This window comes from Diplotaxodon limnothrissa, linkage group LG5, assembly GCF_057381915.1.
Source record: "Diplotaxodon limnothrissa isolate DT_005_m linkage group LG5, D_limnothrissa_male_GT1.1, whole genome shotgun sequence".
In the NCBI taxonomy this organism is placed as follows: domain Eukaryota; kingdom Metazoa; phylum Chordata; class Actinopteri; order Cichliformes; family Cichlidae; genus Diplotaxodon; species Diplotaxodon limnothrissa.
This window is the reverse complement of record NC_140600.1, coordinates 39,676,924-39,699,195: the sequence shown is the minus strand read 5'-3', so window position 1 is coordinate 39,699,195 and position 22,272 is coordinate 39,676,924. Positions and strand designations below refer to the sequence as shown.

Sequence of the window (22,272 nt, the reverse complement as noted above, 5' to 3'; positions counted from 1 at the left end):
ACATATTCATATCCCTGTAAAATGTCGTGCAGTTCAACAAAAAAAGTATAATCTAGTTGGAAAACTCTGGAAAACTCTTTTATTCTATTTTATTTATTTATTTCTGAATGGTTTGCATATCATTGGTGGGCGCGGCCACCCTGTTTACAAAATGACAGCGTAAAGTGAGACCTGAGCAGCCAAGACTGGACCGGAAGCTCACAGAAGTAAAACCAACAGGAACGCGATGGACGAGAGTTTTAGTAGAAAATGAGAAAAGGAACTTTAAAAAGGCTTTTTGAGACCTTTGGAGCAAAGTCATCAAACACTTTAAGCATTTTCAACAGATTTGACTGGTGTTGTTATTCATGCCTTTATATAAAACAGCAGATCACTATTATTAAAAAACTAACTAGATAAATAAAGATAGATGTGGAAAACATTTTTATAACCAAAAACGATTTTGTGACGTATGCTCTCCATACAATAAAACCCACAAAGTTTAAAAGTGACACTGGAGCCAATAAAACGGAACTAAAACTAAACAGTTCAGACAATAAAAACTAAACTGAAACAATGAAATTTAACTGAAACTAAACCGACTTTAAAGAAAAGTCAAAACAGAATAAAAAACACTGAAATTATGAAAAGAAACACCTCTAATAAATCCGGCTGTAGTTCACACACTGAGCGCACACCTCACAGGAAACGTGACACACTGTATCCCACACAGAAGCTTTTCTCTTTGAAAACTGTAACCGGAAGTTGTGGTATATTGTTACCGTGACCGCGCGCGACTTGTTGTTAGGCGCTTCATTCACGTTTAACGACCGTGAGCAGCGGAGGAATGGACGAGAAAGAAGAAGATGTGGGTGAGCATGTTCAAAGGGAGCAGAGAGCTGCTTTTGTTCCAGCGCTCTGCTCCTCTTCAGCTCTTTGTGGTCTTTAAAGTTGTCAGGAGCGTCTGCAGGCTGAGAGCTCAAAACGCTCATGATTACCCGGACCTCTGCACACTACACACACTCACCAGTCTGCTCATTATCAGGGTTTGAAGATGTACTTGGACAACTCACGATAATCCAAATCTTACAGTATTATCGCGATAAAAGTAGAAAACAAATTACAAAACAAAACAATGCATCGTGTCTGATTCGTGTAAAAGTTTTACTGGGACAGGAAAAAAGTAAACAGGAGCACTGGGAGTGTTGGGGAGGAGAGAGGTGGAAAAGCCAGAGGCTTCCTTTCTGCTGCAGCGTTGGTGTCCGTCTGTAGAGAGGTGCGCCCCTACTGTACTCCAAAATCCCAACCACATGGTGCTCGACATGGATGACACTGTGTGCTGATTGGCTGATAAGTGGGCAGAACAGGGAAGTGAGAGACAGTGGAGTTAACCAGCAACGGGAGAAGAAAGATCTCAGATAAAAAGAACACACAGCAGGATGGCTGACAGCGGCTTTCGTTTGAACAACCAGCTTCACTCCAGCTGACTGATGGTCCATCAGCAGCTCAAGCAGCACATATTTCTGACACCACCTCCATCAATGACGGATGCGGACAGTCCAATGCTGCCCAAGGACAGCCCATAACCTCCCATAAATGACTCGTATCTATTGGCTCGATAGATGATTGAGCTTGAAAGGATGTGCAGCAGGTGAGGGTGATAACAGACTGAGCGTGTTGAAGAAAATCAGGAGGGAAGATAGTAAATTTGGAAGTGTTAGTAAAACTCTGAATTAATAAGGAGGAAGTGAGGGCAGCTATGAAGAAAAAGAAGAGTGGAAGGGTGGTTGGTCCATACAACATACCTGCAGAGGTATGGAGATGTAGGAGAGAGGGCAGAAACAGAAAGTTTCTGTTATTCTAATTTAAAGTATTTAAGTGCTTTAGATTAGAATATGTTGTGACACGGTAATAGACTGTTCTGTGGACGGTTCTAAAACTAGATGAACTTCAGCCTCCAGTTGGAGAAGACAACTCCCTTTACAGGTGCTGATAACGCCAAGGGCACAAAACAGCGTGGTATGATCAGTTTGTAACTTCCTCCCTCTTCCTTGGAATACATAAAGCAGTGGGAGCACCACTTCTGTTTCAGAACGCTCATCACTGTGAACCTGTGATGTTTTGGTGTCTGGGATTACATCAGGATCTGAGCCCCTTCTTGTTCGCAGTGATGATGGACAGGCTGACAGATGGAGTCAGGCAAATTAAAGAATTAAATAAATAAAAATAAATATGGTCATATTTTAATTTTTAATTACTTCAGGTTGTTGTGTCAGATTACCACATGGACCTTTAGATTAGGTTTTGGATTAGATGTTGATGTTGCTGTGTGTCGCAGCTATAAAATGTTACTGGCGCATGTTGTTGTGCCATCAAACTATTTGCACGAGTATGACACTGTTATCATATGTATAGGGCCCGTGGTCATAACCATACATCCATGATAACACTGTTAAAAAAGACACAAAGTATCAAAAGTGAAAGTTCTAAAATACAAAAATAAATGTAGTAAATGCAGGAAATTAGGAAACTAAACTGCTTTTCATCAAAGGGTTTAAAATTAAAAATCATGTAAGGATGGTCATAAAAACAAAGAAAGATCTGTCATTATTATAACCATCGAAAAAGTGTTGTTTTTCTTGCTCCTACGTGACTACCAACGACTGCAGCAAAGGTCACGGGGACCTGCCTTCTCTCTAATGGCCAGCAGGGGGCGACTCTTTGGTTTGGACATTCCTGTCTGCCATATTGGATGTGATGCCATGAGCTTTGACATTGTCCTCACACATTGTTTACATATGAATTATCACCGTTTTTCATGCTAATGAATCTTTTTTTATTACTTTCCTACTGATCTGGATAGAAGTTTACGGTACGTTATGAAGAATGTTATCCCATTTATATAACCTGTACTTCATCAGTTACTGTACTTAGTAACCAGTTGGCCCAACACAGCTGTAGGAGCCATATGAGTTTTTCTTGTTTTTGGATTACAAGGGTTGGTTTAGATCAGGGGTCCACGAGGGCCGGTGTCCCTGCAGGTTTTAGATGTGTCCTTGTTCCACCACAGCTGATTTCAATGGATAAATTACCTTCTTAACATGTCTTGAAGTTCTCCAGAGGCCTGGTAATGAACTAATCACTCATGTGATTCAGGTGTGCTGACCCAGGGTGAGATCTAAAACCTGCAGGGGCACCGGCCCTCGTGGACTGGGATCGGGGACCCCTGGTTTAGATGCACACTCTGTATTGGTGCATGGTTTTGAGGCGTGACTCATGGGTGTGTTTTAGATGATAAATATGGTTGCACACACCTGTTCACCACACCTGATGTTGCTGAGCAGAAAGGTAGGGTCAGCATGAGGGGAAACCTTCTGTTGACTGCAGCTTGATGTATAGCAGGGGTGGGCGTGATGAGGTGTAGACCCCAACTGGTCTCCTTGTTATAACTACTAGTCAAGCCATAGTAAAAGCCTGACGTGAGCCTTCAAAATAAAGGTTTTTCATCTGTGCTGTAGCCCAGCGGTCTCCAACCTTTTTTGCGCCACGGACCGGTTTATGCCCGATAATATTTCCACGGACCGGCCTTTAAGGTGTTGCGGATAAATACAACAAAATAAAACTAGTACCGGTACCGAAAAAAATAAGATTTATTCATAACACACGTGAAAAGACCCAGGAAAACCGAGTTAACGATAAAAACGATAACAAAATAACGCTGAAAACTGATAAAAACCCTGAAAACCATACATTTCACACCTGAGCCTCAACTCTCGCGGCCCGGTACCAAACGCCTCACGGACCGGTACCGGTCCGAGGCCCGGGGGTTGGGGACCGCTGCTGTAGCCAACATGCTTTGAAAGGCAAACTTTTATTTTGAAGGTGAACCCTCCCTTGCACTGACTGGTCTCTTAGTGGATGCGAGTGATTTTTTATCAGTGTACTTCACAGTGACCGACGTCAACCTCCAGCAACCACTTTCAGTCGGATGGGGAGTACGTGTTTTTTCTTGTTAGATGGTTGCAGATGGTCTCTATTGCTGCTTATTGACCTGCAGTTATCAAGACGTCCTACCTACCCAGGAGTCTGGCAACAAGGCATAGGTTGCACAGCCAGTATAGTAACTGAATGCTTTTGGCATTTAACTGGAGAAAACGTCCAAGTTTTTGAAGCTTGTTTTGCGTCTCTAGTTTGGCTAACATTCTGCTACTTCAATGTGACAACATGTAAAATATGACCAGGCAAAAGGTTTTGGTCACAGCCTTGGTCAGGCATCATTAAACGAGCTGTAATAATGGAGCCTTTCAATCTGTGTGTGGGAGGTGTCGGATGGTGTGAGGAGGCCACGCTGAGCGGCGCCGTGTCACGAGACGCGCAGTGATTACGTCTCGGTGTTTATCTCACTCTGAGTGAGTTCATCTGTCTGCCAAAACCAGTTTCACTTTATCAGATTTACGAACCTAAACAAATTTTAATGAACCAAGCCGAACTGGTGAGCACGCGCAGTGTGGTATTCACATAGCTGAAGATAAACACGAGCTTCAGATCATTTAAATGATCATTAAAACACCAAATAAAGCATGTAGTAACTTTACTTTTGGTTCTGTGTGTGTTTCTGCACCAAAGACAGATTGACTGTTTGTTAAACGTCGCCCTGAGACCAGCTGTGTGTCTTTGACGGACGATGTCACACTGGGAGCGTTTGGAAGTGGAGCGTAAAGCATTTATCGCCTCTGAAGAGTTCATTACCAGAGCTCATTATTTAGGCCTGCAACATTGTAACAGTTTAAACCGTATACGACAGACAGTAGGGAAAATCAGAGGAGCTTAATGAATGATTTATTTAAATGCTGCTAATGAATTCTGTTTTAAGGGTCTAACTGAGGAACCATCGCAGCTCCAGTCAACAGTAAATTTGTCTATTAAATTAAATGATCTGGAGTTAAAGCAGACTTTTAGAAACTGAGCTTCAGAGAAAGAAAAGGAGACGAAGGGGCTTTGGATGCATTGTCCAGCTAAAGCCTCAGTAATAAGTTGGCTTTGTTTTCACATTCCTTCTCCCCCTCTCTGACTCTATTTTTATTTTTCTCTCTCCTGCCTCCATCACCCTCCCTCCATCCTCCCTCCCTGAGAGCGTTCTCACACACTGAGACCATCTCAGCCCAGATCTTTTCGTGGCGGGAAACACCTTCTCGCTGATATTTTTATCCCTCAGCCAGAGGTATTGTGTACCGCTCGCCACGAGCTCGCTGCCTCTGTATTTTTATCTGGAAGAAAACCCGGCTCGTGAAAAACACTCAGAGCTGTTGGGTTGCTGACAAAGTGTTTGTGTCGGGCGACATCGTGACGCACATGTTAAATGGCTGCACGGTGCCGTGGAAGTGGTTTAATCGCATCTATTGTGTAAAAATATGCTATTTGTGCTTCTCATGGGGGTTATTATTGGTTATTATACTACCAAATACCAGCGTGGACATAAAAACTAACTTTAGCTGTGAACAATAAATCTGAAAAACAGATGTTTAATTGGCTCCGTGTTTATAGATTTGTCTGTGTTTATATCTCTGCTGATTTATTGTTGTCCTATAAAAATGTAATTCTCTGTAGATCAACTTTAATTGATGAGATTTTTGAATTTTTGAATTTTTGAATTAATTTTCCCCGTGGGAAAATTACTCTCTCTGCATATGACCCATTCACTCAGTGAAGCAGTGGGCAGCCACTAAGGCGCAGCGGGGAGCAGTGTGTAGGGATTCAAACCCCCGACCTCCTGATCATGGGGTGACCGCTCTACCTGCTGAGCTATCCCTGCCCCCATCAATAGAAAACTGAGAATTCACATTCATAGTTTACTGATCTGCATTATTTAATGAACTTTGCATGTGTCATGAAGTTGTGTCATGTACAACATGAGTCCTTAATCAGTCGACTAAAAGGTTTGATAGACTTTAAAACATTTAGACAGGAATAGGAAGAGCTCTGTGATCGTGTGGTTCACCTGTAAGAGTGAAACCATCACTTTGAGCTGAGATGTGCTGCTGTGACGCTTCCACATCTCTGTGCTCGTCTGTGGCTCCATATCTTGCACACAGCATGTGTGACTGTACAGTCAACAGCTGTGGCCATAATTAAGAATATAAAGTGGGCCAAATTTAGCCCGAGAGCCTTAATTTTGCGGCGTCATTTAGCTGAGCGTGCAGTTCACATATCCTAATGTGCATGAATCTGTTTAATAGTCACAGCTGTCAGCTCAGTAATAAGGGCACAAATGTATTTCTGATGAGAATAAATCAGAGTTTTCTGTGCTGAGTTCAAATGAGACGGTTTATTCAGAGAGACCTGTTTTTGAATCAGAGTTGATTCTACCTGAGGCTTTATGCACTGTTTAGGTTACTGATACTGAGGAACTGTGTAGAGTGAAGACAAACACTGAAGGGAATCACTAGATGTCCCGAGTCGGTGTGTTGACAGAAATTAAAGTGATCCGTTCAAAGCCAGGAAGAGATTAGCAAACCAGGCTGTGTTCAGATGGTGTTCATAGTGAAGCTGCTAGTTTGTCCTAACTTGCTTAAACTGTAGGAGGGAGACTTATTCCCATCAGCCCCTTTGTTTCTGTTAGATAATGCTGATGTGCACAGCTGTGTGTTGAAATGGCACAGCTGCGTCTCAGTCGTTTCAGTCGTTTCATGGGCCGAAGCAGCTAAACTCTGTTATTCAGATGTTTTTGGTACAATTCAATTTCTATAGTGAGAAAAACCACGACTACACATGAGACAGATGCAGGCAGCAGTCTGAACACGAGGTTCAGACAGGAAGAGAGCCAGAGAGTAATAATAACTAATGATTACATACAGAGTGAAAAAAGGAGTGAAGAAGAAACACCCAGTGCATCATGGGAATCCAGCCTACGTCTATTGCAGCATAACTACCCATATGGAAAAGAAATTGTAAAAACTTACATGATTTACTCATGAAAGTGGCCACTTTCTCATTACTTTCATATATTGTTTTAGTAAGTATCCAAAACATACAAGTTTCATTATATAATTTTTCAAGGGATCTTATATCTGTTTTCACTCTTGTATGCTTTTCATACAAGTTTCACACAAGACAGATACAAACTTTATAAGATTTATAAATATATCTTTTCCATATGGGTAAGGGAGGATTCAGGGTCACCTGGTCCAGCCCTAACTATATGCTTCAGCAAAAAGGAAAGTTTGAATCTTGAAAGTAGAGATAGTGTCTGTCTCCTGAATCCAAACTGGAAGCTGGTTCCACAGAAGAGGGGCCTGAAAACTGAAGGCTCTGCCTCCCATTCTACTTTTAAATACTCTAGGAACAACAAGTAGGCCTGCAGAGCGAGAGCGAAGTGCTCTGATAGGGTGATATGGTACTACAAGGTCATTAAGATCAGATGGGGCCTGATTATTCAATTATTCAATTTCACACCTGTGTCCAGTTTCCCCATTATCCCAGTCTGTTAAACGTTTCCAGATTCACTGGATTTAAACTGAAGCCCTCCAACACAAAGCCTTTGCAGGCTCACTGACCTGCTCTGTGAAGCTGCAGCATCACTGCAGAGTCACAGATTTTGTAGCTGTTTCTACATTTTCTTCTGTTTTTGGTAGCACTTCATAATACAGAGCTCAGCTTGTAAGTTCTGTACGTTTCCTCAAGGAAAAGGACCACGAGGAGTTGCTGTGTTATCGACTATTCTAACTTCACAATATGTTTTGGGGAAGGAAGGAATATTCCCAATAATTAGTTTTCCACGTTGTGCTTCCTCGTTGCCTTTGTCCTCCTTCCTGTCAGCTGAAATTTGAGTTTTAATGTATTAGCAGGACCGTTTCGTCACGTTCTCCCACCGATGGCTCTACGAACAGATGAACAGAATAAACTTTCTGGGATCATTTGTGGGTGTGAGCAATACAAAATCCTATAAACTTCTGTGAAGGATTTTTAAGCCTTTCTTTATCCTGAACTTTCACAAAGAGAACTTTCTGAATAGTATTTCCTGTCTCACTGGTACCTGAAGCCAATCTCCCCCAACACTGCATCGCTCTAATGTTTTAATTGTTTGTGATAGACTGGCCTCTAACAGGAATGTGACTGCAAAGACAGAAGTGCACCAGTGTGCACACTCTTGCTGTAAAACCATAGAAGTGCATCCATCTGATGTACTGGCAGTGGAATAATGAGTTGGTGTGTAAATATTTATAGTGATATTTAATAATGCTCGTGTGAGCTGTTTCCTGAGGCTGGACCAGTTTCCTGACAGCCTCTGCTAAAGAATGCATCCTCCTTTCCTGCCACGCGGACAGAAACACTGGCCACTCCCTCGCAGCATGTTGCTTATTTTTACTCGAGCGCTCCACAGTCCAGAGCTTTAATCCAAAAACAGGCTTAGATCATTAACAGGTGATCAGTCAGTGAAGCAAACTCTAAAGGCTTAAATAGAAGTGTACCGAAACAATCCCTGACGATCTACGTACACTTGAGGAACTCACTGACTGCTTGGAAACAGGTGTGACTAGAACAACACAGGTGAGACTAATCAGGTTAGAGCACAATTATCAAGAACCTGAAGACACCAAAGCAGAGAAGTAAACTGGCACCAGAATTTATGTCTGGCATAAAACCTCCCAACTCAAACATCACCACCACGGGACTTTCAGGAGACAGGCAGTAACTCTGGGAGAGCTGGGCGGGGTTGTAGAAGGCCTTCAACCCATCAGCAGGATGAACACTGCAAGAGCTATAAAACGACCTGCAGCAGGCTGCTGGGGTGAATCAGTAACAGCCTTCATGAGGGCCTCATGTCCTCTAGCAGGCCCTGTGCTCGCTGCCCACCACTGTGGAGCCCAATGGCCTTTGCCATAGAATACCAGAATTAGCAGGTCTGCCACTGTGCTTCTCAGAGATGAGAGCAGCTTCACCCAGAGCACAGGTGACAGACGTGAAATGCTTTAGAGAAGCCGTGGAGAATGTTATGCTGCCTGTAACATCGCTCAGCACGAGCGGTTTGGTGGTTAGCATATCCATGGAGGGACGTCTACAGGCCAGGCCTCGTACAGGCCACTGTACGAGGTCACGCTGCTGCACTGGGTCCTGGCTTCCTGCTTGTGACCAACAATGCTGCAGGCAGCTCCTGGTGAATAAACACTTGATACCATCAGTCCCATGCTAGAGAACAGTAGAACACAGTAGAAACAGAACTCTTCTGGCACTTGTGGTGTGCAAGGACACCATCCATCGTCTCATTAAGAGCATGCTCTGACGTTGTGGGGCATGCGACATATCATGTGGTATCAAAATGGCAACAGAGGAGTCGCCCCCTGCTGGCCATTAGAAAAAATGCAGGGCCGGGGCACCTAGACCCGGTTTGTAGAGTACGCTTGGGGAGTGTGATCGTGTGTACAACGTCTCTTTATGTCTGTCTCCACGTTGGTTGAGTGTGTAGTAAGTGCATATGAGAGCATGAGGGTGGGAATGGATGTTTGTATCTGTGTGTGCCTGTATGTCTGTGTCTATATGTCAGGTTGGGTGTCAGGCGCCACCTCTCTGGGGACATCTCAGGCCCTCCAAGGTTTGGAGGCCTATCTCCCCCTACCACCACTTCCCCTGCCAGTGGCAGACGCCCTCAGACATCGGTGCGTTGGTGGTTCTTTGTGTCCGGGGATGGGCGTCCAGGTACACACCGGCTCACTCCTTGGCGGCCGCTTATCGGGGCCTGGAGCCTGGGGGTCGCTCGGGCCACTTCGGAGGTGGGGTGCCCCCGGCCTCTCGGCCTGGGGCTCGGTCACTCAGGCACAGCTGGCTGCCGGCGGAGCTCACGGGCGCGTCACTGCACCCCCCCCCCCCGGCTTCTGCTCCGCGGCTGCTGAGTGAGCCCTCATCTGGGACTCTCCTCAGCTCTTACTGGGACAGTGGCGCAGCTGCCCCTCTGTTGGTCTTCCTTGGTCTCTTGTGTTCTGGGGGCCTCTGGATGTCTGGAGTTTTGATCTCCTCCATACCTGCTTCATGCCCTGGAGGACGGGGCTGTGGCCCCCCCACACCCTCTAGCAGATTATTACATGAAGGAACCTTTTAAAAAAACAAAAAACAAGCGCGTCCATGCTCACAGGTGTACACACGGGTGATCACACCCACAAACTACACCCTTTTTGGCTCCTACCTCAAAGCACACTGTGTTCTGTTGATCTTATGTGCTGCACAATAATGTTTAACATTTAGTATTTACTGTCATATTCCCATATATCATTGTGATGTTGTTTATTCTATTACTCTTGTTCTCTTCTGCTTGCTTTCTTTTTTCTTTCTCAGCAGGTGATCCAGGTGATTGATATATGCATTTTTTTTTCTCTGCCCATTCTGTTGGTTTTTGTCTTTTGCCCTTCTCCCCCGTCCCTCTTCTCAGCTGTTTGTCTTTCCCCCAGTCAAGTCTGTCCCGTATTCATTAAGTGAAAATAAAATAAACAATAAAAGGTGAATCAAATGGACCATTATGGCAAGGCTGGGATGGTCAGTTTGGTAAAGTAAATCCGTTGGGCATCTTTCTTTGCCTTTAGACAACAATTCTGATGGCAAAAGAGCCAAACGGGACAGGCCAAAAAAAAAAATAAAATGCAGGTTTATGACACTTTTCAGACCTGATTTTTCCATGATTTCTACTCAAACTGTGACTTTACCACAGAAACAATCTTTTCTTCCCATCTTTTCAGGTACATTCGATCCAAACATACCAGAGGAGGGACCATCAGCGCCACCTCCTGGCTGGCTGGATGATATTCATGGATATCAGGGCCTCAAAGGAGGAGGTGAGCCTTCTGTTCTACTCTGAGGTTTCTGTACACCAACACCACCTTCATTGCCTTTGTTTTTGTGTTTCTGTTCATGCGTTTGTCCAGATGACGATAACCCGCTGTACCCACCGCCCCCTGCCTACAATCCCCAACCTGAACAAAACAGAAGCACATCAGTGCCCGACGTCAGGTAACTCCTGCAGGTCATCTTTTTATTAAAGGCTTTGCAGATGATTCTTTGCTTTATCTCAGCCAAAATAGTCGCTCGACAAACAAATGAAGGCCCGGTGGGATGAAAGATATTTTTCTCCAGGGTCCCTTCGGTGTCAGAGGATGTAGCCAGAGATGCTCTGCTCAAATTTGTGGAATCCAAATGGAATTACAGCTCCAAACCTGCCAGGAACCTCACCTTCAAAGATCTGCAGCCCATCACAGTGTACAGGGTAGGTCTCATACCTGTGGCTTTATGTTTCCCAAAACTAACTCACACCAACATGACATCTGCAAGAAAACTGCTAATGATTTTAACTTCACTCATTAAAACAGTTTAACAACAACGATGCCTTTAAGAATGAATCATTGACCATAGAGAAATGAAAATGGTACATCTGATAACAAGGGGGAATAACAAAGTCTGGCTTTGATTTGTGTTGGGATGTGGAGCTTTAGAAATAAGACTCAATTAAATTGAACAACAGAGCAAAAACAGAGTTCAGATGTGACTGATGGCGTGTGTTAACCTCCTGGAATTAGCAGTTTAAGTGCCCCCTCCCACACGTGTTTCAGTAATTAGATATCAGTATAAGGGTGGAGGAGTGTAGAAATCTAATAAGTGTAAATAATACAAGAGCGTCTGCCAGTAATGCAATAAAAATGATCATAAAATAACATAATAAACATTTAATATACTTAAGACATGGTGGTGAAGATGGCTCTCAACTTTTCTGTAAGAGCTACTTGACAATTTTAGACCTCAGGTGTAACATCCACCCACCCATCCATGCATCCACCCATCCATCCATCCATCCATCCATCCATCCATCCATCCATCCATGCATCCATCCATCCATCCATCCATCCATCCATCCATCCATGCATGCATGCATCCATCCATCCATCCATCCATCCATCCATGCATGCATCCATCCATCCACCCACCCACCCACCCACCCATCCATCCATCCATCCATCCATCCATGCATGCATCCATGGTTGCTGGGGGCGACTGGAGGTTATCTCAGCTGTCATAGTGGGAGAGTATCCTAATGCAGTGGTCCCCACGGACCGATTTAATGTCAGACATGGACCGGCCTTTAAGGTTTTGCGGATAAATACAACAAAATAAAATGATAGGACCGAGACAAAAACTGTGGCATTTTGTAAATATAACAATAAACATGAGTTCACTGTGTAATTGTGTAACTTTATTAGCAGCGTCCTCCTGAAATGCACCAACAACACTGAGAGTAACGTCTGCCTCTCTGCCCCTTAATGCTCTCTGGTCGCTATGGTAACGTGTAAACATTTCTTTCAAAATAAGACACACAACTACAACACGGGGAAAGACCCAGGGAAACCGAGTTAACGTTATCTCTCACAGCTCGGTACCGGCCTGTGGCCCGGTGGTTGGGGATGGCTGTCCTAATGCATTTCTGTTTAATCTCCTGAGACCTGAACTCTTTCATGGCACTTTTAATTTCGCTTTGTTCTTTGGGCTGATTGGAACCTGATGAATGTAAAAGCAAAGAATTACGTGATTTATTTTTTTTACCTGATTTTTGTTTCTGAGAAAAATGGGATCCACATATGAGGACATTCGCTTTAAATTTCAATAGAACAGTGACAGTACAACATCCTCGTAAGTGCACATCAGGCCCTTGTAGAGCAAAACTGAATATTTTGGTCTAAACAACCCAAAATGTGATGTCCACATATGTGGACGCCAGGTCCTAGGAAGTTAAAGAGGAGCTATTCTGCTCAGTTCCAGGTTCATGTTTTTATTATTTGCTCAGCTTAGAGCAGCTTTGCATGAACCCTGAGGTCCTCTTCTGTGTGAAACAAGCTGCTTTAGCTCCTCCCTGTTTAAGACAACTCCTCCTGATTGGCTGGCTGCCATAAACAGAAGGTTTAAACAGCAGGTGGTTGGAGCTGTACACCTAAGATAACATGACCATATTAGGATGACATCATACAGAGCCAGGGGTAGAAAAAACTCCTGGCTCTGAGCTTTTGGCTCACAGAGAGTGCCTGCACAGAAACTTTGATCATTGAACGTCCGCCTCTGAAACAGGAAATAAAGAACAACACCAAAGCTCCATGTTAAATGAGTCGGTGCTGTTCAACTTTAACGGAGTTTGATGTAAGCAAGCAAAGCTTGTCCAGGATCCACGGCAGCTTTAACAGCTCACAGCAAACATGATTTTAAAGCTTTTTAAGTTTCTCTTTAAAACCCAGTTTACTTGGTTTTGAATCCAAAGTGCTGCCAGTGTTTCCAGTCTGCCTCCTTTTCTTTCTGCAGTATCGACTGGAGACCTACACCGAGACCAGAGCCAGCGCCTGGCAGTTTGAGCCCTACAACGGTAAAAACAATTCCTCACATGATGTGTTTCCTGCATGAACAACAGGATTAGATCCACGTCTGTCACGATACAAAGGCAAGAGACCAGCGAAATGCAGAAACCCTGCGACTGCTGGCTGTATAACTAACTGCTGGAGTCCAGTAGGTGGTGGTAATGCAGCAGCTGACTACTCACCTAATCCAAGTTTCTTTATAGTTCCTGTTCTTCCTGTTTAAAGGCAGTTCCTCTTACATGCAGGGATTTTTTTAAGGTGGTGGAGTAATTTCCCGATCCTGATTCCTGTGCTGGAAGCAGACAGAGTTCCTCTAACGGTTCTTAGTTCCTGGGAAAAGTTCTCGAGGTGGGAAAGCAGCAGAAACCTGAAAACTTTCAGTTTGTTATCATTTCATCTTGTTGTTTCACCTCCTGTTGTATCTGTCAGAAGTATTGATTCGGGGGGAAAACACATCAGAAAAGCTCAAACTTGATGATTAAAATCTAAAGTGGAGAAATGTGGTGACACAGGATCAATCGGCTGAGGGTGAGGAGCGGTCGGTCACACGAGGCGGGATAACTCTTCATCAGTTATGTTGTCCTGGTGTGAAACAGGTCAGACGGTGGACGGTCCTCAGTACGGTATGAGCCCCGCGCCGTGGGACATCCCGGTGTCGCTGCCTCAGAGATACACCGACAAGGTGGAGAAGATCCGAGTGCCGCACTCGTCGTTCGTGAAGGTGCGGCTCTGCGCCTCTTAGTCTTTTTTCAGCTTCCTGAGCTGCTGTTTTATCACAGTAACACAAATTTGTGTTCCAGGTGTGTCACAAGTGCAAAGGCTGCGGGAGAACTCGCTGCACCGCCTGCTTCGGCCGAGGCCAGGTCCGGCTTTTAAAGCGTTTCATATTTTATTAAATTAACAGAACAAGTAGAAATGGGAGAACGTTCACGATTCGCTTCCAGCTTTAACTGCGAATTATGACACATGAAAAATATCTGCTGGTTGTTGATTTTTATCTCACTTATTTTCTGTTTGTTCATCTCTGCTTAAGATAAAACAGAAACTCTGAATGTTCAGACACATCCATCATAGTTTAAAATGATCAAACATAGTTTGCAGTGAATATGAATCTTTTTAATCTGTTCTTCTCGTTCTGCAGAAGCGCTGCACGTTCTGCCACGGCCGCGGTCGTATCAGGAACAAGCACTGCACTTCCTGTCATGGCAGAGGTCGAAAGAGGTGAGAGCCCAGTCTGCTGCTTTTCTGCCTCTTTCTCACTAAAATGTGCAGATGATCAGGGACAGCTAACAAAAGCACTTTGTGCTGCGACACACGTCTCTGCTTATCGGAGGCACGATTTCGTGTCAACCTGTAAAAGTCTGAGCTGCTTTCCCTGGACTGAGGGGAGACATGATGATGATGAAGAGCAGGCAGGAAGTGAGTGTTGATACAGAAAGATGTCCAGCAGGAACTGAGGACTCCAGTGGAGGGATAACTGTAACATACATGGGAGGTGTGGCAGTCAGGAGGCCGTTGGAGGCCACGCCTCCCCGAGGGTGTACTGTGCCTTTGACACAAACTGAGAGAGAGAGGGGAAGGGATGGTGAGGGTCATGTTTGTGGCTACGATGCAGCATCCGTGGATGAGCCTGCAGGATACAGGACCAAAGAAAGTCCACCATCTCGAGGCGTCTGAAGGAGAACCTCCTGGTGCTTGATCATGCAACAAGCCTGTTCACAGATTTTTGGCCAAACCCAAACAGTCTGACCTCCCTGTGATTTCATCGTCCTCCCTAAATGAAGTTGACATGATGAATCGGGAGCAGGGAGAGCACACAGATGGAGCTGCACGGAGCCTGCAGGCAGCCGTTGCAGCTCTGCTCTCTTTGTTTTTCACGCTGTCTCTGACTCTGCTGTCGGTCTCTCGCTCCTGAAGGTGTTTGAGCTGCCACAGCCACGGCTACAAGACCTGCTCCGTTTGTCTCGGCAGCCAAAACCTGCTGCATTTCATCCAGCTCACAGTGACGTGGTATCAAAATCACTCAAAATGTTCCCACGGCCCTCCGTATGACATCACTGCTTCAGCCGTTTGTGTTTATTTTTTAAATGTGTAGGAAGAACAACGTCAGTGAGTTCATTCCCGACCGCCAGCCCGACTTTCCTGACAGGAAGTTCGAGAAGGTGTCGGGAGACGCTTTCTTCGTCGATGAGAGTTTGCTGGTAACACATTTATTTTTCTTTCTTTCATTTGTGTGTTGGATCCACACCGGCTGCTTCCTCTGTCCTGCTGTGGGAGAGAGTGCAACCACACACCTGGATGTTTGGTCAGCGTGTGGATGAATATGAACTATATGAATGCATTTATAATAATACAGACTTCCTGCTGCTGCCAGGTGTATCCTATCCAGGGTTTCCCGGATCAGGAGATCTGTGAGGTTTCAACAAAACTGATTAACGAACACCTCGAGCGCTTCACCGCCACCAGCCGCATCCTGCAGCAGGTACAGATACGCGCACGCGGCCCTCTCGGCCGATCTCAGACACCTTCTTTGAGGTTTGTTGCTCTGTGTCGACTCTGAGCGTCCGATCTCCCTCCTCAGCGTCAGAGCATCGAGCTGGTGCCCCTCACTCATGCCTATTACACCTACAGCGGGAAAGACTACAGCTTCTTCGTCTACGGGCTGGAGAACAAAGTGTTTACCTCCAAATATCCCTCTGCATGTTCCATCCTGTAGGCAGCACGGTATCGATATTTAATCCCACGACCCATATAACCATTTTTGTTTTGTATGTTTACTTAAGAATCTCTGTTTATGATCAAAGCTCAGCTTATTTTTGACAGGATTCACCTCCAAATCACAGGGAGCCAAACTTTTAAGATAAGTGGCCCCAAAGCCGTCGCAGGTGTCGGTTCAGTTAAACATGTTGATGGATTTTCACTAGAAAAGTTTCCATATATCCGCAGATAAACTTTGTTATGCATGTTAGTTATTTTAACCATGAATCAGTATGAATTATACCTCTTTCTCTAATCTGCTATAATCCACCCACTGTGTGTGTGTGTGTGTGCCCTAACATCTACTTCCTGTTTACCAACCTGGTTATTTCCTGTTGCTGCTGGTGCTTTCTTTGTGGCATTCAGTGCTAAATGCTTTTGTTCAGTACATCATCAGGTCAGATCACAACCTGGAGTTTAGTTGTTTATATGTTCAGTCTTCAGACGTCCTGCAGTCACGCTCAGGGTTTATTCTCTTATTTTCTGCACGAACCTCATTTTACTGCTTTAAACACCTGAAGTTGCTGCTTTTGGTCTCAGATGCAGTCAGACTCGTTGCCACACTGTTACTCTCGTTACTGTTAGTACGAGTGCACTTACAGCGTCAGGTTCGACTCGAGATCTTTCTTGGTAATTCTCATTGAGTGATGTTTTTAAAGAAAAGTGATTAAGTGAGAAAATAACTGGCAGAATAATCAATACTGAAAGTCATTGTTAGAAGGAGCACCGCCCAGAACATCACAGAACACGAATGACCAAAGATTTTTAACCTTTCTGGACGTTTCATTTTGGTGTCTCGCTCTCAGTCTCTCTGTGATTGGTTTTGGTTTCTCTGATGGTTTTTTTGCATATTTTTGTCTCTTTGTGATTTCAGTCTGTTTTTTTGTGTGTGGTCATCTTTTTTTTATGTTTTTGTCATTATCAATACCCTTGTTGAAATATTTAGTCACGTTTATTCAGTTTCTCGTTATTTTCATATTTTTTTCTTTGGATTTTTCCATATTTGTCATCATTTTTTTTGTCTTTGTTGTAATTTTTAGCTTCTACTTTAAGTCTCTTTATTGGTGTTTTGAGTGTTTTCAGTCTTTTAGCTGAGCTCGGTTCAGGTTCAGGGTCTTCCTGCCTCCTTTCTTCAGCCTGTCCAATCATCCATCCAACGGTCCAGGTCTTGTTAGGCGAATAATTACAGGGATGGAATCGCTGTTATATAAATATGAATGATGGACTTCAATAGTAAAGTGTAAAGTTTTGCTTGATGGATAAACATCATTGAATTTAATCTGGTTGAGGATTTTTCTGGAGCTGTAAGGTGATTTGGTGCAGGTTCAGCGGGTCGAGCAGGCGACCCGTGTGTCGTACGGCTGTTGCCTTAAAGTTGTTGTTTTTTTTAAGTCTACATGTAAAAGAAGAGACGAATCTTCTTCGGGGCAGAAAATGAACTCCAGGCCAAATTCCTGGAAGATTAAGTGCAGCAGTTTACTGCCAGCGATGATAAAATGCAGCTTCCTGTCTGAAGCAGTTTGAACCTGCTTGTCAATTTCTAATGATGTCATTAGTAGGGACTGTTCTGTAAAACCCGTCCAGTGTTTGGACATTTTTCCTGAAGTGACACAGAAAACATGTCTCATGCTGTATTTAACATTTGTACATCCCTACAGACTCTCATGTGTACAGCTAAAATAACATTTTGATATCTTTTATTGTTTTAAAAACTATAAATCACCTGCCGATGTTTGCAGTAAAGTTATCACACAAATAAAAATGTTTTTATCGTTACCCTGTGGTGTCTGTGCAGTCCCTGAACTAGAAAACCACCAGCTTGGATCCAAAAACATGTTTTATTGAAATTATTTATAAATGTTTTGGTATTTTATATTTTTAGAGTCAGATTCCTGCTCAAGAACTGAAGGTAAAATCACGTGGCTACAAACGGTTAAACGTTGATGCATTTTATTGATCCGTTTTAGATTTGAAGCGTCAGGGCGGGAAACCGGCTGCACGAGAGGTATAAAGATCCGACATCTAAACATAAAACTGGAGAAAATGTCGTTTTTATTTCTGTGCTGATAAAATAACACCACAAGAGGGCGCTGCAGCGTGTCAGCCCAGGTGTGTTTACTGACACCGTGTGCTGTGGGAAAAACCACGATCCAAGGTTGACGGGTGAAAAAATGTGACATGCGTGCTGGAAAATATTTTAACTCTGGCAGAGATTTATTTATAATATATTTAAGTGTTTAAACTAGTGTTTATGGCTTTAAGTTTCATTTTTGTGTCATTTTAAGTCTTTAAGTCTGTTGTCCCTCTTTGTTGACGCCAAATCATTTTTAATTCAACCAAACCCTGAGTTTGTCTCTGTCCGTTTTTTGTTGGGTTTTTGAGTCTTTCTTAATGTTTTTGACTCATTTTGCATTTTTTCCTCTAACTGGCCTCCTTGGGCTCATTGTTCCTGTCTCATAAAGCCTCTTCAGACTGAGCTCGTGGACCGGGGGCCTTGGCCCTGTGTAATCTAGTGTGATAGCCAGAGGGGTGTGATTCATGGTGGCAGATATTAACTGAATTCTGGGAAAGAAATACTTTTTGCTGCATATTGCAAGTTATTAATTTGATTTTAAAGCTCGAACAGTATCTTTTCTAAAAACCGGATTTGCCATTATGTAGTTCTGCACTTTTATTGCTTTTCTTGTTGTTTAGAGTTTTGAAGCCGTTTGCTTTTCTTTCCGGTCAGTTTGCGTCTGTTTGTATTAATATTGCGTCGTATTTATTTTAGAATATTAAAGTGTTTTTGGTTGTTTTGAGAATTTATCTCTGTGTTTTTACTGGCTTGTGTCGTTGCGTTGTTTTCAGTGCATCAGTAATTAAACCCCTTCAGGCGCTGCCCGTCAGTGTGGATGGCAGATAAAAACCACAGACTCCAATCACTGTGAAATGTGGACGTCGGACGTTCCGAGTTGCACGTGAAGGCAGCACGTTCAGGGCGGGTGGGTTGAGGGTGCAGGAGTGGCTCAGCCTCCAGCCCGCACGCGCTCAGTGTGTTTATAACGTGTGAAGCCTTCAGGTGACCCGTCCGGTACCCGCTGCATCACCACCGGGATCTGCGGCGGCTCTGCGGAAGCGGAATAAAGTGAGACGGAGACAGATCCACGCACACAGAGAGACTTCTGCTCGGTGAGTTTGTGAAAGTTTCATTCTGCGTGTGGATGTGCTGCTGCTGCCTCAGGAGGAAAGATTTTTTTAAGTGTGTGTTTTTAATTTTTACTGTTCTTATGATTTATTCCTGATGCATCGGTGACGTGTTTGGTCCACAGAGGACACGTGTGTTAAGAGGAGACTCATCCTCCCGTGTCTCCGCTCAGGAGGTTTGTGGGAAGTTTCCAGCAGATTTTAAGCTGATGAAAAGGTTTAATTTAATCTCATTCAGTCCCGGCAGGACTAACGACACCCGTTTAGAAGGTACAGTTCTGCTTATATAAATATCTTCTGGTGATGTGAGGAATCCTTGATGGGGAGGTTTCAGGCTGGGCACTGTGGAGGAGTTGTGCTGGTGCCTGAGGTGGCCTTAGTGCCCACAGAGGAAGAGTATTTTTGTCACTGGGGAAGTTTATAGGGTTTTGTTGGCATTTTGGTGGCAGCTGAGGAGGATCCAGGGAATTTTCATGGTCAGCGAGGACACCCCGTCTTGTGTCTTTGTTGGAGCTTTGGCCACTGAGGGTTGCAGAGTAGGAGCTACAGCCCATCATACAGGTTCTATGTGTCTTCTGGATGACTTTGCAAAGTGTAAAAATTGCAGACATAATTTATGGACTCTTCACTTTATTTTTACTAAGAAAGAGAGAATTTTAAGCCCGAGGCAGAGTTACTGCAGACTGAAAGTGGAAAAACTGAGACATGTTGTTGAAACTTCTTATTTCTGCTCAGCAGGCTGTTCTCCACCTGCTGGATGACTCATTGCATATGAATGAGCTTCTCTTTACACTTAAAAACATCATTTAATGTCCATGAATTAACATGAGTGTGACAGCTCTGAGTTAGAAGCTTTTAAGGCTAAACTAAAGGAGCCCACAGGAGTTTTTCATGGACATTCGAGCTGTGAGTGGCCCTGTGAGCATGTTTGAGGCACCTGCAGCCGAGGCTGTTAGAGGCAGAACCACAGAAGGATCTGACGGTACAGTGGCTCCGTGTCTCTGCCGTGGGTAAACCTCCCCCCATTGTCCCGGCCTTTCCTGTTATGGACTTCACCCCCTCCTCTGCTGTACAGTGTGACCGTGGGGCTGCTGCTTCCTGTCCTCTGTGTGTGTTTGTTGTTTCCTGGCTGCTTTGTGTCATTGTGTCGCCTCTCAAACTGCAGCGCTGCTGCTGTGCAGATATCAGACACCTGTGTGCTCTGCGTGGGAGCTCGCTCTGTGACACATGACCTGCAGCGTGTCAGTGACAGACTGAAAACGCGACATTTCAGTTTTCTGGTTTTTATATTCTGTCCTGAAACGATGTGATTAGAGAAAATGATCTGTTCACTATTTTGTTTTTTTGTGCATTAAAATGCAAAAATTCTCTGATGTGTTGATTTGAGTGTTTTCTGCTTCGTTTGGTCGTCGGACTCTTTGCTGTGGAAACTCGGTGTTTGTCTGGCTTCCACAATAAGACGTCATCAGCTCATTCTACTGAGTCACCTATTCATTCCTTATTTATACCAATGGAGTCGGTCCTGAAACCAAATCAAACTGAAGGTGAATAATTCTCAGCAACAATAAATCCGAATAGACCCAACGATCATTGGACCTTAAGCAAACATGCAGACTGACCACCGACCAGAAGAGGAAACAGCTGCATGATAATCTGTTAATGAACTTAATTAAGAAGCTGAACATCACAAGGCTTTGCTCTGCAACAGGTAAGTCACCTGCAGAGACCTCAAAACCCCCAAAGTCCTCAGTGATGATGGGACGCAAGCGCTGACCTTTGTCCAAAGTTTTCAGGGGGACAGAGAGAATCAGGGGACAAAAAACTATTTGGACTTTTTTCTAGAAAAAGTTTAATAACTATCCCCCAAAAATCAAATCAAGTTCGGGTTTCTTTTGTGGGCCACGAGTCTGAGGTGACCAGAACAACACAAAAGCTGGTGGAGACGGATGCAGGGCTGAAGGAAGACATGCACTGGCTTTGGTGTCCTTCTCGTTTCCAGTGTTTTAATGCATTTCCTTCACTCCTTCATATTTTTAAAAGAGGCTGACATTGAGATTAGTTGGGGGATTAAACTGTGAAGACTCTTGACTTCAGAAGGAAGAAATCTAAGTGGCCTAAAAATGAGCACAAATAACTTGTTTCTGCAAAATTAATTGGTTTAATTTAAAGGAAACTTGAGGAAGAGCCCTTTAAATCTGCAGGTTCGCTGAATCTGTGAAGCTCCTGAGTGGAGCCCGTTGAAGCTACTTGACTCCCTCTCGGTCAGGAGAGGGTTTTACTCTGTTTGTATCAAGCTGGCTGCTGAGTGAAAGGAGAGAAAACGAGGAAAAGCTCATGTCAGCGTGAGGCGTGGAGGAAAACTGACAGCAGGTTTTGGCCCAGAGATGGAGATCGGCGAGCACGCAGCGGGCTTTTTGCTCGTGTTCTTAAAAGCCGAGTCAAGCTCCATGAGTTGAATCAACAACGGCTCCTGATAAGTCTTATCTGATGGCTGCCGGCCAAAGAGCAGTGAAGTTCAAAGCTGGGCTGCAGCACTTAGGAAGAGCCTCACTTTCACTCGTGGTTGGAGTTTTTTGTTTTCGTCAGTCTGGAACATTTAAAATGAGCAGCAGAGAAACATCCAGAGACAAACAGGCAGACGCACTGATCCCAGCGGGCACTCGAATGACAAAGCAAGATGTCATCCGTGCACGTTACAGCACAGCGTGGAGAGCAGAGGAGAAAATCACAGTATTAGTGCAACCTGCAGCTGGTTAGTGAAAGTTACACATGTCAGGCTGCTGGGGGCTGAGTCAGCATCACCCAGAACTGAAACAGCACTTATTCCAGACTGTCCTGTCCTCAAATATCCTGAATTTATCTCTCTTACAGTTTGTTGAACTTTAAACATAATTAAAATGAAAAAAGTCCGAAAAGGCGAGGCCGAACTCTGACCTCAGGTAGCTGCCAACACGCGCGGAGACAAAGACGACCATTA

General features: G+C 44.2%; 2 protein-coding genes across 2 annotated transcripts in view; both read left to right on the top strand.

Moving 5' to 3' along the window:
• Positions 1-763: 763 nt before the first annotated feature.
• LOC146632888 (protein SSUH2 homolog) lies at positions 764-16,938 on the top strand. The gene is made up of 12 exons (XM_085354763.1): positions 764-851; positions 10,704-10,799; positions 10,890-10,974; positions 11,098-11,227; positions 13,303-13,363; positions 13,952-14,076; positions 14,156-14,218; positions 14,497-14,576; positions 15,273-15,365; positions 15,451-15,556; positions 15,730-15,837; positions 15,937-16,938. Exons 1-12 carry the CDS (start codon positions 827-829, stop codon positions 16,069-16,071), a joined length of 1,107 nt encoding a protein of 368 aa, XP_085210889.1. The 5' UTR covers positions 764-826; the 3' UTR covers positions 16,072-16,938.
• Positions 16,939-19,140: 2,202 nt separating this feature from the next.
• LOC146632887 (semaphorin-3D) overlaps positions 19,141-22,272 on the top strand; it is a 101,687-nt gene continuing 98,555 nt past the window's right edge. The window contains exon 1 of the mRNA XM_085353610.1: positions 19,141-19,280. The gene's annotated coding sequence lies outside the window, so the exon portion shown is untranslated. The remainder of the gene's footprint in view (positions 19,281-22,272) is intronic.

Excerpts from the sequence above, each read along its gene's own strand:
- LOC146632888 (XM_085354763.1), top strand. The coding sequence starts at position 827 with ATGGACGAGAAAGAAGAAGATGTGG. Across the intron at positions 10,975-11,097 it reads ACATCAGTGCCCGACGTCAG|GGTCCCTTCGGTGTCAGAGG; the intron begins GTAACTCCTGCA and ends ATTTTTCTCCAG. Across the intron at positions 11,228-13,302 it reads AGCCCATCACAGTGTACAGG|TATCGACTGGAGACCTACAC; the intron begins GTAGGTCTCATA and ends TTCTTTCTGCAG.